The 17,070-nt window shown below is 38.5% G+C and overlaps 3 protein-coding genes across 4 annotated transcripts in view; all 3 read left to right on the top strand.

Annotated features, from left to right (window-relative positions):
- PGAP1 (post-GPI attachment to proteins inositol deacylase 1) overlaps positions 1-1,999 on the top strand; it is a 112,757-nt gene extending 110,758 nt beyond the window's left edge. The window contains exon 30 of the transcript XR_014830018.1: positions 635-1,999. The gene's annotated coding sequence lies outside the window, so the exon portion shown is untranslated. The remainder of the gene's footprint in view (positions 1-634) is intronic.
- On the top strand, positions 1,873-5,925 carry C15H2orf66 (chromosome 15 C2orf66 homolog). The gene is made up of 3 exons (XM_013982266.3): positions 1,873-1,999; positions 3,120-3,318; positions 4,968-5,925. The coding sequence occupies exons 1-2, from the start codon at positions 1,880-1,882 to the stop codon at positions 3,297-3,299; spliced, it is 300 nt and encodes a 99-aa protein (XP_013837720.2). The 5' UTR covers positions 1,873-1,879; the 3' UTR covers positions 3,300-3,318; positions 4,968-5,925.
- A 2,478-nt stretch (positions 5,926-8,403) lies between these two features.
- The window catches only part of GTF3C3 (general transcription factor IIIC subunit 3), a 34,410-nt gene continuing 25,743 nt past the window's right edge, over positions 8,404-17,070 (top strand). For both annotated transcript variants that reach the window (XM_001925846.8, XM_013982275.3), the window contains exons 1-5: positions 8,404-8,576; positions 9,559-9,670; positions 13,983-14,176; positions 15,003-15,126; positions 16,565-16,756. In XM_001925846.8, coding sequence (XP_001925881.3) covers positions 8,475-8,576; positions 9,559-9,670; positions 13,983-14,176; positions 15,003-15,126; positions 16,565-16,756 — 724 coding nt within the window. In that variant the 5' untranslated portion in view covers positions 8,404-8,474. The remainder of the gene's footprint in view (positions 8,577-9,558; positions 9,671-13,982; positions 14,177-15,002; positions 15,127-16,564; positions 16,757-17,070) is intronic.

The raw sequence follows: 17,070 nt of genomic DNA, 5'->3' as shown, positions 1-17,070 counted from the left end.
TCTACTCCTCAAATACTAACTTAATTTCAGTTGCTTTAATGGGCCATGGTCCTTTCAGTCACAAGGTCTGGCACAGTTGTTCACTTTGCTTGAAACTCTTCTCCCTCTGTCCTTTCTAGGTTGCCTAGGTAACTCCTACTCACCTACTAGATGCAAGGTCACTTCTTCACAGAAGCCTTCCCTGATCCCTGAGACCGCATCAAATTCACTGGCTTTATACTCTCATAGCACCATAATCTCAATAGAAATTATCATTTATATTTATATATTCTGTTGTATAATGATTTATGATTAGTGTCTATCTTGCCCACTAATCTGTTAATTTAAGAGAATAAGGTCTCATTATTATTCTTACCATTTTACCCCCAAAGCTTTGTGCAGTACCTGGCACACATACTAGATACTCAATAAAGTTTGTTGAGGAATGAACCGAGACATAAATAAATGAAGGTCATAGTGACTTGCCCGAGGTCAAGATGGCGAGACTGAGACCATGGCTAGGTATTCTAATTTCTAAGACAGATTACTAGTCTTCTCAACAAAGAGCTTGTCCTGGACTGCTCTGAATTTGGGGGGAGCAAAGCAACTTTACAACTCATCAAGTCCAATTTCTCAGCCCTACCATTTTTTTCAGATGGCATTGATTCAGAGAAGATATTGTAAGTATAGTAATTTTTCTTCTTTCCACAAAACATGTGCTATCTTTTTGCTCTGCTTTGAAGAGGTATTATGATAAATCATCCCACTACTTAAAACTTGTAAAGCTTCTTGAGATTCTCAGAAGAAATGTAAGGTACAGGTCAGAAAGAGCAATTTTGTCTCTTGCAATAGAATTTTCTGTTTAAAAAGCGTTAATTTGAAAGGCTGATAGCTCCAACAGAGTGTTATATTAGGTGGGATAATTGTCCTCATATTCCCAGTTGCCGTGTATATACTTCCTCTTAAAAGGGAAAAGGAGAAAGCCACTTTGCCTTGTGTGTTTTAAACAATCCAAATAAAATGTTCAGTGGTTGGAGGGGAGTCTGCTGTACTGAGGACAAATAGGTTCACTGTTAGCCCTGAAGAAGCTTGAAGATGTCATTCTCAAGGGTCTTTGTGCTGTGGATGAAAATGGAATCATTATTTTTGAACTCCCTTGCTCACGTCAGTGACTCCCACCTGCATGCAGCCCATCCACCGGTTATAAGCAGCCATGAATCGCCTTGGAGATTTTAGGCAGCGTAACCAAGCAGGGCTAGGCAAAGCCAAACTCCTGGTAAGCTTTATAAGCTCTTTCTATGTGTTTCATTTCCAGTTCACACCTCGGGGGTGGGAGATAATCTCTTTTTACGCTGGTGTGGTGTGACTCTGTCTCAGACCTGTGGTTAAGGTGCATTTCTCAATTTGGGATATATGTTACTGTCTTTTTATTTCTTTCTCTTTTTTTGAGACTGTTGTCTCACACTTAAAGTAATTTAAGGTTGGTTGTGTTTTGTTTTTTTGGTTGTTAAGAATTGCACTTTGAAGACAACAAAGTACTTTTTTTTTCAGATGAAAAGGCATGTTCAGACTTTCTAGTTTGTATGCATAACTGTTTTGTTAATCACTGTATAGCATTCTCATTCTCATGGACTTCTTTAAGTTAACCAACTGATTTTAGTAGAGGGCCTCATTAGCAAATGAATCTGGGAAAGAAAGAGAATTGCAGAATTCAGGTGAACCAAAATACTATTTCTTCTGCCTTGTCTCTCTTTAAAAATGTTTCCTCTTTCTCTTTTCTGTTTTTGCCCTCCCTTCTCCTCCTCCTCTCTCTCAACTTCAGTCTCTCCCCACCCCTCACCTCTAGCCATTGACCATCAGCATTTCCTTGATTCTTCCTTTCACTCAGCTTCATTCCACCATGCCCAAAGCATTCCTGCTGCTATGTGTTGCCGTGGTGCTACCGGGGCTTGTGCATGGAGCCATGTTGAGAAATGAAGAGAAATGGAAGCCGCTCAACAATCCTAGAAACCGAGATCTAGTAAGAACATCCCCTTGGAACATGCCTGACTACAGGGTGAAATTGGTACCTCTCTGGATTTGTACACATTGCACTCTGCTAGAGCGCAGTGGAGAGAAGGCTGCCAAGAGCTGAGAAAGTTCCCCAACAGGACCAGGGAAGAGTTTTGCTTGCCTAGTGGCTGGTGTTCCATTGTTCCTTTCACCAACTTAGATTTCTTTCTGTGAAGCGAAACAAATTTATATTTAGAAATGATCTTATACACACACAGGACATTTGTAAGTGATCTTCTATACACATTAATTTATAGCCTTGAGTTCTTATATACAAAATCAAAAGCATAACAGGGAATTCCATTTTGCATAGCTTGGGTTGAATCGATAATAAAACAGATTCTCACATAACCAATGCTTGCAAAGCTCAGTTGCAACAACTGAAAGTTGACCTGCATTCTTGTCAATTTACTAGGCATTATGTTCAACATAAAGTTATCTTGGAAGTACAATTCAAAATATCCATAAAAATTATTTTTAAAAAAATGCAAATACAATAAACACGTTGGCATTGATTTCAAGATTTAGTTTTTTTTAAAGAAAATGATGCTAATGATCTTTTCTAAAGAAAATGATAACAAGATAGGATTAAAACCATCGAACAGCATCTTGCACAGCTTCTGTGTATTCATGTCCTAAAGGAAAACTGAAAAACCCCATGTGTGGAATGACTGGGATCTGTCTTCCCATCAATAGGGAGGAGGCACGTGAGTTCTGGTCACTGTGGAGTTCAGTTTCACCTCTGACTTTTGTACTTGGAGATGGGCAGTGAGTTTTCTGACTGATGCTGTTAAAAGAACTGATCTTCCTCTCTTGATTTCTACCAAGAATGGTGAATTATCTTGTCTAGTGTTGAAATGTTGGATAAAAGGTCCAGGGGAGGACAGTGGAGAGAAAAGAGCGAAAGGAGGCAAAACTTGTGTTTCTATTTCTGGATTTTCTACCTCCTGCCTCTTTACTAGCCCTGAAGTCAATTGGTGGAGGTTGGGGGGCGGGGAGTGGACATGACGAGGGGGAAAATATTCATCTTTGAGTATTTTTGGTGTTTAATTTATAAATGGCACTGAACATTTTCTTTCTCTCTTCAGTTTTTCAGAACCCTTCAGGCGTATTTTAAGGGACGAGGTCTTGATCTTGAGAGGTTTTCGAATACTTTCTCCATGAACGAGAATCCCAGACCTCTTTCTTTCCAATCAGAACTTATTGCTTCTGCATTTTCAGATTTTAAGGAACAGAAAAACTCCTTCCCCAAACACCTCAAAGGCTGAATGTTTATTTTGAGCACAGGTAAAACTTATCCTTTTACTCCCAGGATCTATATCAACATGCAACTCAATCACAAAGTCATAAAGAGATTTTCAAAATCATTTTTCAAATGATTTTATTTCCTCATATAAATAAGTTTTCAGGATGATATTTATTGCCATTAATATTTAGAGTTGGTTCAAATATTTTATAGTTTGGTTTTAAAAAGAAATGACAGTTATGATTTTTTTTAAGCATAGCTTTCTAGGGAGAGATATTAAAAATAGCAGAATTATTACTCTTAATAGAATTATGAAATATAATGAAATACCACAGACCAGACTGTATGGCTAAATTATGTGAAAAATTGTATATGAAGAAATATATTGAATTGTGCAGTTGGATTAAATGAAAAGTTAAAGTTAAAAGAATGCTTCTTTGGGGGAGAAAGTATCGAGCATATATTTGAGCTTGAGCTTCCTCACCTAGAGAAAAAAGAAAGGTGGAATATTAGTGAAGATGTCATTTTTCTTGTAGGAAAATAATTAGAAATTTGTTTATGTTTAATATTTGAATTTTATTATTCTTATTACATTAGCATTCCTTTCAGATAAATACCTACCACTTAAAAAGAAACAGATGTGATGCATTCCAAGAAGATGTATTATGATTCTAGTCCCTTAGCTTGTTGTGGGTTTTGTTTGTTTGTTTGTTGATTTTAGTGGCATATGGTTGACCTACAAAGTTGTGTTAATTTCAGGCACACAGCAAAGTAAATCAGCCATACATATATTCATTCCTTTTCAGATTCTTTTCCTGTATAAGTTACCATATAGTCCTGAGTAAATTTCCCTGTGCTATATAGTAGGTCCCAATTACCTGTCTATTCTATATATAGTCATGTATCTATATCAGTCCCAACCCCATCATCCCTTCCCCACAAATTCGCTTTTTGTGTGGTTGAATAATAAAGGGAACTGAATCATAATTAAAATCCACTTCCATTCTTTCAGGATCATATGAGTGAATTTGTGAGGAAGCAAACTATTATTGTACCTCATTCTGATTGTGAAAGATTTTGATTATTAGCTCTTTTAAATGTGATGATTTTTTTAAAAAATGATCATTGTTCTTAAAAGAAGATGAAATTTATCAGGTGGCAAATGCACTTGAAAACTTTCCTACAGTGATAAAATAAAAAATAGAATGAACAAAATATATGAATGAAGTGTTCTCTTGACTATTTTCCACATTCTAGCCCTAGGGTACCAGACTAAAACTGAAAATAATTATTAATACAAAGTACCAATTTCAGTATGAGGCAGTATTGCATACAAGTCATTTGTGGGTCTTAGCTTATTCATCTATAAATGTCAGATATAGGTCTTCAACTCATAGGCAATGTCAGAGAAAACATCAAATATACACTTTCATGTGAGCATGACACAAGGTAGTGTTTAAGGGCAGGAAAAAGAAGGCACCCAGTTAGGGGTATTATTTAACCTTGTAAAAGAAGCAAAGCTTTGGACTTGGAGAATATTTCATAATTATAAGCTCTCCCTTCCTAACAATTTTGAGTAGCAAATGAAGGCAAAAATAATTTTCATTGAAATATATTGATCTTTGGGTCTTTACATTAATTCTGTAATATTCATTTTCTATTTCGTTATAACATTTTCTTGTTCTTTCAGGTGTCTGGCTGATTTAAAGCTACAAAGGAAACTTCTCATTAGAAAAATTCAGTCATGGACATGGCTAAACTTTTGCTTTTCCCCCTCCATTTTTGTCAATTTCTAATGATTTTTAGTCTACATTTCCAGGTGTACATGTAAGCAACTTGAGTTTTGGGATATAGTGACTTATATGCATGTTTTTTTTCCCTACTCGATAACCGTAGATATCAATGTGGAGAACCACATATAGTTGCCAGCATTACAAAAACACTCAAAGTCAAAAGAAACACTTTAAATTACATGTTCCTATAAGCTTGTCTTCTGTTTATTACCTTTTATTAACCACTGTTTTTATTTGAAAGGGACATTGTTCATTTTTACTCAAATCATGTGTAACAGGAATTTGGTTTGCAAATTTATCTGGCCTAGAAAGAAGATGCATTCCCAGTGTTGGCATTAATAAACAAAATATATGAATGAAGGGTTCTCTTGACTATTTTCATATCAAGGGAGAGTAAGTGATATCCACAATTAAGTTGACATGGACGGCAAAGAAACACCGGGTTTTAGGAGTTGCTTGGGCCTCTGGGAGATGCCCTCTGCCAGGAGGATCAGAGGTGGGCATTGTGCTGCACTAAATTTCCTAGCCATGCCTCACCTCTGGCTCACCCACGCACAACTTCAAGAGGGGAGAGTAGAAATGTGTGGATTTTCTTTCTTTTATAACCAACTGTCTCCCCTCCCCCAGCCCCATCTCAGACTGAATTATTCTGATTCTCTTATTCTCATTTGGAATAACTACTTTCCTTTATGAATAGCTGCACATTTTTGCTGATTCCAAAAAAGGAACACTGTCTTAGAAGCAAACACTGGCATCCTAATAACACTAGTCTATACTTTCTAAAATCGTGTTCTGTGGCTTTTTTGGTGGATGGCTGATATTGAATAACAAGAATAAAATATTTATGCAAGAACAGATTCTATGACTGGTTCAATATGTTCTATTGTAATTCGTTGTGTGTTTTCTCTGAGGGTTATGAGATATTTGTGAACCAAGATCATATCTAAGCCATTTTTATTTCTCCATCACCTAGTACAGTGCCTTGCATGTAGTGAGCACTCAGTAAATACTTGTGGAAGTAAATGTGTACTGTTTTGCCATTAGTCTCCCTCAAAGCATCACACCCCATGTCGGCTTCTCTTTTTGACAAAGGGAGAAGAGAGAGTCATGACCTTCCTGTGTACTCGTCATGCTCATCATGGTAAAAAAAAAAAAAAAAATCATTATTCTGCTTTCTTTGGACATTCCATTTTGATTCTCAAAAATCCGGTCCAAAAGTCTGGAAAAGTTTCTTCTTTCTGTTTTCATTACTGCTCTAACAATTCCACTTCATCTCAAAGTATGCCTCTGACTCACCAGGGGACATTATCACTTAGAAGTGGAGAAAAGAAAAACAGAAAGATTACGATTTCAAGACATATTGCTACATTCTGACCTGTAAACCAACAGTCATCTGTCATGTCATCAAGTGTTCCAAGAAGAAAACCTGTCCTTCCACCCCTTGCTCCCTGTTCCAGTTCTCCACAACATGAATCTAAGTTGTTATTTCCATATTCTAGGCAGAGCCTTCTCTTTACCTGTGACCATTTGCCTCCCTTTGCTTTCATTCTTTTACCCTAGGAGAGTTAGGACTAGACTTTTTTTTTTTTTTTTTTTTTTTTTTTTTTGCTTTTCATGGCTGTACTTGCAGCACATGGAAGTTCCCAGGCTAGGGTCGAATTTGAGCTGCAGCTGCTGCCCTGTGCCAGAGCCACAGCAGTGCCAGATCCAAGCTGTGTCAGCAACTTACACCACAGCTCACGGGAACACCAGATCCTTAACCCACTGAGGGAGACCAGGGATCGAACCCGCATCCTCATGATACTAGTCAGGTCTGTAAACTGCTGAGCCATAACGGGAGCTCTTGACTTCCTCACAAGTGCAATCCTCTGACTCCCTGGAGAAATTCAGGGGGGAACTGGCTTATAAATAATTTCTCTGGATTACCTTAACCCAACCCACCCCACTAGCCTCCCATATTTTATACCCAGATTGGGCCCTGGTGATCATTTATTACGAGAAAGAAATGCCTTCTAGCTGTGAGATATTTTTCTCTCACCTGGAAGTCCCCCTCTTGCAGGTCCTGGGCCCTCATCTGCCATCTTACAGTTGCTTTTCCTTGTCTGGATTGTCATAAAGAGTCACCAATGGCCAAGCCAGGTAATTGGTTCCTTGTAATTTGTCCCTAATCTCAGCTTCATACTGAGCTGCATTTCATACCTCTACTCCCTTGTCCGTTCCCAAGGCACTTTCACTGCCATCCAATTAAATTCATAAATGTGTTTGGAGCACAGATTACTAGGCTACAGAGAGTTCACAAAGATGTGCCAGGTAGTATTTTTCTTCAGATGTTGACAGCTAGTGTCTTTAGAAGAGGATGGCAGAGAAATAGTTATAATACAAGGTAAAAGATATAAACCATATAAAAATATAAACCAAAATATAAATAGGAATGAAGAATAGTTCTATTGAGGAGAGGCAGTATATCATATTAATTCCAAATATGGGATTTGGAGTCAGATAGATCAGGGTTCAAATCCTGGCTTTACAACATATTAGATATAGGACACTGGCATTAGGAATAACAACAACAACAAAAATACAATCCATTTTTAAGGATTATTTTGATATATGAATGTAATAAGCGTAAGACTGTACGTGGCCTATACAGTAAATTGGCAACAGTGTGCGCTAATCATAGCCAACATTTGATTATCTCTAAAAGTTTAAGAAAAGAAGAAAATTTGGGTGGGAGTTAGAGGTGGGACACAAAGTCCAGATAAACTTATTTACAGACTGAGAAGGAGCCTGGGGAAGGAGAAAGTTTGAGGATTTGTAGAAGACGGGAAAACTGATGGTGCCATCCGTTGGAGAAGATGAGACTTAGAGCATCGTTTGAGGGAAGACTAGCTTTATGTGGCAGGGCAGAATCAGCAAGTGAAACATGCACGTGTTAGAGCAAATGGTTAAATTAAGAAAAAAAATCACTACAGTAAAGATCAAATTAATTTAAAGAAAAACATTCAAAAAAGAAATGAATTGAGAGAATTTTAAAGGAGAATTGAGCGAAATGATGAAGACGTAGGAAAATTTCCTTAAAGCGCATTTTATTTCCAACTCCTTAATAAGGTTCAGCGCGAGGACCGAGGCCAGCTGCATAGGCAGCCCAAGCGCCGAGAGGGTCCTGCCCCAGCCCTGGTCCCGCCCACGCCCACGCCCCGCTCACGCCCATTTCGCCAGGACGAAGGCGTGGCCAGATGTTCCGCGGAACTCGAGTGCGGCGGCTGCGGCGCAGGCCGGACAGGTTTCCTGGGAGAACAGCGGGTCCGTTTTTTCAGCGCCCCGGCCCGGGATAGAGTCTGTAGGCTTAGCCCTTCCGTTTCTCCGTCTCGGTTCCTGGAACTGCGTATCAGAACCCCGCAGACATGTCGGGGTTCAGCCCGGAGCTCATCGACTATCTGGAAGGGAAGATCTCTTTTGAGGAATTTGAAAGGCGGAGAGAAGAGAGAAAAACCCGCGAAAAGAAAGTGAGGAGATGATAGGCCAGAATGCTGTCTACTGTCTTGTCGCCCTAATACACTTAAGAGATATGGGGACCCAGTAACCCCATTCGCTCTAACGGGGCGGGTCCGGTACTTAACAGCAGTTTCTTCCCCTGATTAGCGAAACTAGTTCTCACCTCGTCCCTGTGCTGAGCTCCCCCTTAAAACATTTCGCCCACCGAAAAGACTTTGGCTCGGTGGTAACCATTTCTCTTTTTTTCTATCACCAAATAGTGCGATTTCTCATTAGGTTAAATGAGGGGCATGGGGAGTAGAATTTGGAGTCAGTATCTTGTTCTCTTCCTAGTTTTGCCACTGTGTTTTTGTGTCTTTGGATACCTCTCTTCTTGAGGCCTCAGTTTCTTTATTTCTTGATGGAGAGGTTGGAGGTCCCGTTTTTGAGGAGTCTACTAGTGGTGTGACGTAATCTTTCACAGAAAAAAGGGAATTTTCTTGTCTTATAACGAAATCTTCACTGGTGCATTTTTTTTTTATATTTATGAAGAAATATCTGAACATTCCATGTCTTCTCACTTAACCTTAAGTCCCAGGGAAAATATTTATGAAGAAATATCTGAACATTCCATGTCTTCTCACTTAACCTTAAGTCCCAGGGAAAACCTTAAGTCTCAAAATTGGCACCTTTTGAGATTAGCTGTCGGATTCTTTCCTAAATTATGCAGCTATTAAGTGCCCCATCTTTTTGATTTAAAAAGCAAGGATACAGTGTGTAGATTAATGAAATCACCGTTTTTAAAATTACTTTTTACAAATGACCGATTCAGCCTGAAGGGTGAGACCTAAATATTCTGAAATGCTTTGACAGCATTCAAATTTAGATTCCACATCCCTTATATGTCTTCAGAGCTCAAGTTCTATAGAAATAGAAAATGAGGCAGATGCTCTGTTCTCAACTGGAAGGAGCTAAATGTGCATTTGTTTTTGAATCATTAATTTTCAACCACAGAGTCTTCAGGAAAAAGGAAAGTCATCAGTTGAAGAAAATCCAAATGACTCTGAAGTTCCATCATCATCTGGAATTGACTTTACCAAATCTCAGGACAAAGATGTCAATGAAGGTATGTTAAGATCACTTGGTATCTTCATTAGATGTTTAAGATACCTAATGATTTAGTGGAAACATTATTATTATTTTTTTTTATGGAGTGGTATTCTGTTGTTGATGACCTGGTTTACCTGGAGTGTAGTGCTTGATGTATAATAGGTGCCTAATAAACATTTCCTGAGTTATTGAATATGATAATGGTTCATTTAATGGGTTATATTTATGGAGTTTTTTTCCTTTTTTCTTTTCTCTTTCTTTTTTTGCTTTTTAGGCCCGCACCCACGGCATATGGAAGTTCCCAGGCTAGGGGTAGAATTGGAGCTGTAGCTGCTGGCCTACACCAGAGCCACAGCAACTCAGGATCTGAGCTGCGTCTGCGACCTACACCACACAGCTCACACAATGCTGGATCCTGGACCCACTGATCGAGGCCAGGGGTGGAATACACATCCCGCATCCTCCTGGATGCTATTTGGATTTGTTTCTCCTGAACCGCAAGGGGAAATCTCTGTGGAGTTTTTCAAATTGACATCGGTGTCTGGGAGAATTTTAGAATTTTTTTTTTTTTTTGATTTGGCTGCCCTGCAGCATATGGAGTTCCCAGACAAGTAATCCGATACCAGCTGCAGCTGCAGCAACACCGGATCCTTATCTCACTGGCCAGGTCGGGGATTTAACCTTCGTCTCAGTGTTCCAAAGATGCCATTGATCACTTTGTGCCACAACAGGAACTCCTAGAATCATTATTTTTAAAACTGACCCTCTCAGTCAAGTTACTAATTCTTCCAGACTATACTCCCTCAAAACGTAATGAATCATTCTTCTCCACAAAGTGGCTTCCAAACCACTTCTTTAATTACGGGAGAAAAGATAGAAATGTCAGCGTGGAAGGCTAATTGGCTGTCCACGTGGGACCTCACACACAGTATAGGTATCTTGTTATGCTGTTTTATCCCAGGATCTAGTGCTCAGCTCTGCATGACCAAATTTTTTTTTTTTGTCTTTTTACCTTTTCTTGGGCCACTCCCTCGGCTTATGGAGTTTTCCAGGCTAGGGGTCGAATCGGAGCTATAGCCGCCAGCCTGCACCAGAGCCACAGCAACGCAGGATCTGAGCCGAGTCTGCGACCTACACCACAGCTCACGGCAACGCTGGATCGTTAACCCACTGAGCAAGGCCAGGGATCGAATCTGCAGCCTCACGGTTCCTAGTCGGATTCGTTAACCACTGCGCCACGACGGGAACTCCCAAATAAGCCTTAACATGGAGAAAACACCCTAATAAGGTGGATAGAAAACAAACAAGCGTTATTCCTGCTTCCTTGGACCAAGTGGGAAAGAAAGGGCAAAGAGGAGAGTAAATTGGGTTTGTAGTTTCTTACCTTGCCAGTCACGTGAGGGGGAAAATGGGATTGAAGTTGCTCTAAAACCTATGAGTCTTTCTTTATCTGCTCAGGGGAGGAGCTGCTCTCCCATCATCAAGTCTTTGACATGCAGCTATAGTAGCAGGTACCACGGCACTGTGGCCTGCCAGCTCTCTTATCTAAAGCAGCCCCTGAGAGGTGGCCATTAGGCCCTTCCTAAAAAGGAGGTTCATTGAATCTGGTTCTAGTCCACCAAGAGCAGTCAGGCATACAAGGACTGATTGGCCTCAGCTTATGTAATCCCATCAGTCCTTTTAAGATATTAAGCTCTCAATTTCCCAGGAAGGAATTGTCCCAGAAATTTACCAGGATCCTTGGTGAGTGTGAACATGTATTCAGAGCAGAAGGGTTCAGTTCTGAAGAGGCTTTGGCAAATCCCAAATTTTTGGTAATTGGCAAATTCCAATTTTTGCTAATTGGAATATATGGCCACTGAAGTCATTGTCATTGTCTTTCTCCCCCCATACACTGGTGGATTCCACTGCTAAATTCTTATTCTTGAGCACCTTTCCTACATACCAGGAAAGTAGGACTTCTTTTAATTTCATTTTCAATGAAACTTTCATTTTATATCAATTCATTGTTGCTGATATAAAAATTGCAATTAATTTTTGTATATTGACTTCGTATCCAGGAACCCTGCTAAATTCATGAATTCTGATGGTTTTTATTCATAGATTCTTTTGGATCTTCTATGTATATAATCATGCAATCTGAATAATAACAGTTTTATTTCTTCCTTATTATCTTTATGCCTTTTATTTTTCTTCTTAATTAGCTAGAACCTCTAGTAAAATATTAAAAGGAGTGGTAATAGTGGACACACTTGTCTCATTCTCAGTAACTTTGAATAATTAACCATCAACAAACTGTGTTTGTTGAAACTTTTTTTTAGGTACTCTTTATCTAAAGGTCTTTAGTTAAAGGTATTCCATTTTTATTTGACTAAAAATTTTTTTATTAGGAATAGGTTTTGGATTTTATCTGATGCTTGTCTGTATCTATCAAGATGATCATATGACTTTTTTTCTGTTACTGTAATAAATGTTATTGATTTTTTTTCTTTGTCCACACCTACAGCATGTGGAAGTTCCCTGGCCAGAAATCGAACTGTGCCACAGCTGTAACCAGAGCCATAGCAGAGACAATGCTAGATCCCACTGAGCCACTAAACTCATTTATACATTTCATATTTATTTTGAGTGTTTAGAATTCTTGAAGATGATCATTATGACTTTATCATAATTATTTATTTTGGAGTTCCTGTCATGGCTCAGTGGAAATGAATCTGACTGGCATCCATTAGCAGGTTTGATTCCTGACCTCGCTCAGTGGGTTAAGGATCTGGTGTTGACGTGAGCTGTGGTGTAGGTCACAGACAGGGCTCAGATCCCGCATTGCTGTGGCTGTGGCTGTGGCATAGGCTGGCAGCTACAGCTCTGATTCGACCCTAGCCTGGGAACCTCCATATGCTGCAGGTGTGGCCCTAAAAAGACCAAAAAAACCACCTTATTTTGCTGCTCAGAATATGTGGGTTTTTTTCATTCTTTTCTTCCTTAAATATACTATCTCATTTATCCAACATCTTTGGGGTTTGAGGTATTTCACATAAATGAATAAACTTATATATTTATTAATATGTGTGTATATTAATATGTGCGTGTGTGTGTATGTAAATATTTACCTTTTGTTTGTTTGTTTGTTTCGGCTGCAGCCATGGCATGTGGAAGTTCTCAGGCCAGGGATTGAACCCACACCACAGCAGTGACCAAAGTGGCTAAGTGATAACGTCAGATCCTTAACCCACTACACCACAAGAAAACTCTAAATTTAACTGTTTTGCTGTAGCTTTTCTAAAATATGATACAGTAAATCGACTTCTAAACTTAGCTTTTCTAATCATTCAAGATAATCATTATGAACTTAGAAGAATCATCTTACTGTAGTGATATTCTCAGATACAGATGAAGTACGTCATGTTATTTTGTTCCTAAGGTAATAGAACTAATTTTAATAATAGCATTTTTTAAGCTTTTACTATAGGCTGAGCATTATTCTTAGTACATATATTAAAGACTCATCTCATCCTCGGAGTATCCGGTTTTTTTTGTTTTTTTTTTTTTTCTTTTTTTTGTCTTTTTGCCTTTTCTAGGGCTGCTCCCACAGCATATGGAGGTCCCAGGCTAGGGGTCTAATCAGAGCTGTAGCCACCGGCCTATGCCAGAGCCACAGCAACTCGGGATCTGAGCCACGTCTGCAACCTACACCACAGCTCACGGCAACACCGTATCCTTAACCCACTGAGCAAGGCCAGGCATCGAACCCACAACCTCATGGTTCTTAGTCGGATTCATTAACCACTGAGCCACAACGGGAACTCCAGAGTAGCCTTTTAAGGCAGACATTATTGACCCTTTTTCACAAATGAGCAAATTAAGATACAGAGAGCTTCAGTAATTTGCCCAAAGTAATGGGGCTGGTGATAGAAGTTTCAAACCAGACAGCTTGGTTCTAGAGGCTCACCTTAAACCATTGTGCACTACCACCTGGTTATATACCACCAGACGTGTTTTGGTCTTAGGTCTATGTCCTACAATTCTTTATTTTTTTCCTCTCTGCTTTTAACTGTTAACTTCTGATTTCCCACTTAATTTTGCCTATATGTTTGGATAAGCCCTAAAGAACAGGTTAGCAATTCCAATAGAGTAAAATACATGGCTTTGTGTCAACTTTCTTCTTTGAGTTGTTTTTGGGAATGTTCATTTGTCTTTTGTTTATTCGTGAGTTTGATATTGCTTAGGTAGAAATTTATATTCCAGAAAATACTGTTTATTTTTTCTTTTGACTACTGAGGGTGCTAAAGCTTTTTTTTCCCCCCAACCTCAATGCCTTTTTTCTTTAGGAGAAACGTCAGATGGAGTAAGTAAGTCAGTTCACAAGGTCTTTGCCTCCATGCTTGGAGAGAATGAAGATGATGAGGAGGAAGAGGAAGAAGAAGAGGAGGAGGAGGAAGAAGAAACACCTGAGCAACCCACTGCAGGCGATGTGTTTGTACTGGAGATGGTTCTCAATCGTGAAACCAAGAAAATGATGAAAGTAAATTGCTTCTTATTTTGGTATTTAAAAAGAGTGTAAAAATGTGACATAGGAATTTGAGGAGAATCTTTAAATTATACATATATTCTAAAAGAATTCAGGTGTTCCCATCATGGCCCAGTGATAACAAACCTGACTAGTATCCATGGAGAAGCAGGTTTGATCCCTGGCCTCGCTCGGTGGTTTAAGTGTTCGGCGCAGCGTGAGTTGTGTAGATTGAAGATGTGGATCTGATCTTGCCTCGGCTTTGGTGTAGGCCGGCGGCTGCAGCTCCGATTCGACCCCTAGCCTGGGAACATCTATATGCCGCAAATGCGGTCCTAAAAAGCAAAAAAGAATTCAGAATTCAAACAGTAAGAAAGGAAATACTATGAGACAACTACGGTTACTGGTTTCTTTTGTTTCGTCTTTGAGATTTTTAATTTCAAAACCTTAATTATTGCATGTGTCAAAATGTACTGTAGTTTTGCTTTTTAAAGGTCCATGTTGTAATTTGATATTTTTTAAAACAAGTTCATGTTGTAATTTGATATTTTTTAAAACAAGTTCATGTTGTAATTTGGTATTTTTTAAAACAAGTTCATCATGAGTAGATAATTTGGAGAGAATTAGAATCTTCAGGGATTATATCATAAATCTCCTGGAGTATGAATCCATTTTGTAGCATCCAGTTATACATTTGTTCTAATCAGTAATTTAGTAATTCCTGACCCGATTGATTTTTGCTTTCTTTAAAATATTTTACTGTGCTTTGAACTTTCTACTGTAGGAAAGGCTTTAGGTTTGCTTTTTATTTAAATCTAAATGTCATTTTTGTTCTGTACAGGAGAAGAGGCCTCGGAGTAAACTTCCCAGAGCTCTGAGAGGTCTCATGGGTGAAGCCAACATTCGCTTTGCTCGAGGAGAACGAGAAGAGGCGATATTGATGTGCATGGAAATCATAAGACAAGGTGTTTTTTCTGGGGATTATTGACAATAGCAGTTTAGTAGTCTGACTTTTAAAACAAACGAAAGGGCACCTCACTGTGCTATTCAGAAAATATATTTAGAAGCTCAGAGGTGATAGTGATTAAAAATGATTTGCCACTTTTCATAGCAAGTAGGAGTCATTACCAAGAGAATGAAAATCACAGTGTGAGTCAATGAAATATCATTAATATTTATTGAACTCCTACAGATTTCTTTTTTGTTTTTATTTGTTTTTGAATGTTTCATTTTAGGGGTTTTAGACTTTTTAGTAATACATTTAGTAATGTGTGGCAAACACATTATTTTAAAATCACTTTTGAAGAGTATTCTTTTTCCTTCAGTTTTCCAAATCAGACAGTGTTAGATTGTTTTAATCTACTTTTTGATAAAAGACACAATATATTTGTCATCTTTCCATTAAACTGCAAATCTTGGGCATAATGAGGGATATTTTCAGAAGTGCCTTTTTGACTAATTACTTCTATTTGTTATTTTTCTTTCCTGAGGTGTTGCCAGTGATGCCCTGCCTAATGGCTTGGGTAGTCATACTACAGTGAACTTTCAATTTATCTTTTCAAGGTTTTGACATTTCCTTTCATTTAGACTAGGATCCTTGTAGAAATCTTGTTATAAGTTTCCTGGATTATTCATTAGAATAATTTGAGGTCACTGCTTTTTCTTTTTCACCTCATCAGAAATAACTGAACTTTTTCCTTTAGCATTTTGTGTTTGGTTCCTACTTTTCGTATTATCTGTTTTCTTCCCCCTGACAATTGCCTTTGATTTTAATCCCTTTTCATCTTAGAACCTCATTTCAGAAACATTTCAGAAATGTGGATTAAGCTTTCACTTTGATAATTCTGGGTTTATTTTTTTTAATAATCCAGTGAATTTTATTATAGTTGTACAACCATCATCACAACCTAATTTTAAAACATTTCCGTCCCAAACCCCAGTCCCCCCACCACACACACTTGTCCCCTTTGGTAACAGTCCTGGGTTTAGGTGCTGCTTAGGTATCCTCTGTCCATCCCATACTCCTTGGTGTGGGAGCTGGATCATGAAGGTTTAACCCCACTCATGTGGCTGATATTCATTGGGATGTACTTGCTGAGTTAGTGAGCCATATTCAGCCTTAGCAAAGGGGGATTTTCATGAAGGGCACATGGTGGAGAGTAGGGTTTCTCATGAAATTACACTTTGCTTAGAGAAACAAATGTTTTAAAATGCTAAAGGTATGTGAAAATATACTAAAGCAAGTAGAATCTACTGTTTATTCTAAAGCGGTTTGTATAGTTCTGAAGTTATTTAGAGAGTTTAAAAATTAGAGAAAGAATCTATAATTTGAACCATGGAATTCACGTCAGCTCAAGACTCATCCTTTAACCAATGGAATTTATTTTTTCATATTCATTATAGCTCCTTTGGCTTATGAGCCATTCTCTACTCTTGCAATGATATATGAGGACCAGGGTGACATGGAGAAATCACTGCAGTTTGAGTTGATTGCTGCACATTTAAATCCCAGTGATACTGAAGAGTGGGTTAGATTGGCAGAAATGTCCCTGGAACAAGACAATATTAAGCAGGCTATTTTTTGCTACACAAAAGGTAATTAAAATGTTTTTCTCATTTTGTTTGATAAACTGTTATATAACAGATTTTTTGGAGTTCTTGTCATGGCTCAGCAGAAACAAATCTGACTAGTATCCATGAGGACGCAGGTTCAAGCCCTGGCATTGCTCAGTGGGTTAACGATTTGGCATTGCTGTGAGCTGTGGTATAGGCCAACGGCTACAGCTCCGATTCAACCCCTAGCCTGGGAACCTCTATATGCTGGGAGTGCGGCCCTAAAAAGACCAAGAAAAAAGTGTCATAAAATAGATTTTTTTGATCATTGTACTTGCTATTCTGGGGTGATGTTA

The sequence above is a fragment of the Sus scrofa genome, chromosome 15, assembly GCF_054392235.1.
Source record: "Sus scrofa isolate SSC_HxYL_T2T_F1_AM1 chromosome 15, Sscrofa_HxYL_maternal_Yorkshire_Landrace_v2.0, whole genome shotgun sequence".
NCBI classification, from domain to species: domain Eukaryota; kingdom Metazoa; phylum Chordata; class Mammalia; order Artiodactyla; family Suidae; genus Sus; species Sus scrofa.
This window is presented reverse-complemented; position numbering and strand designations above follow the sequence as displayed.

What these genes read in the sequence shown, in the direction of transcription:
- C15H2orf66 (XM_013982266.3), top strand. Translation starts at nt 1,880, where the DNA reads ATGCCCAAAGCATTCCTGCTGCTATGTGTTGCCGTGGTGCTACCGGGG. An exon ending in ATCCTAGAAACCGAGATCTA is followed by an intron (nt 2,000 to 3,119) that starts GTAAGAACATCC and finishes TTCTCTCTTCAG; the next exon opens with TTTTTCAGAACCCTTCAGGC.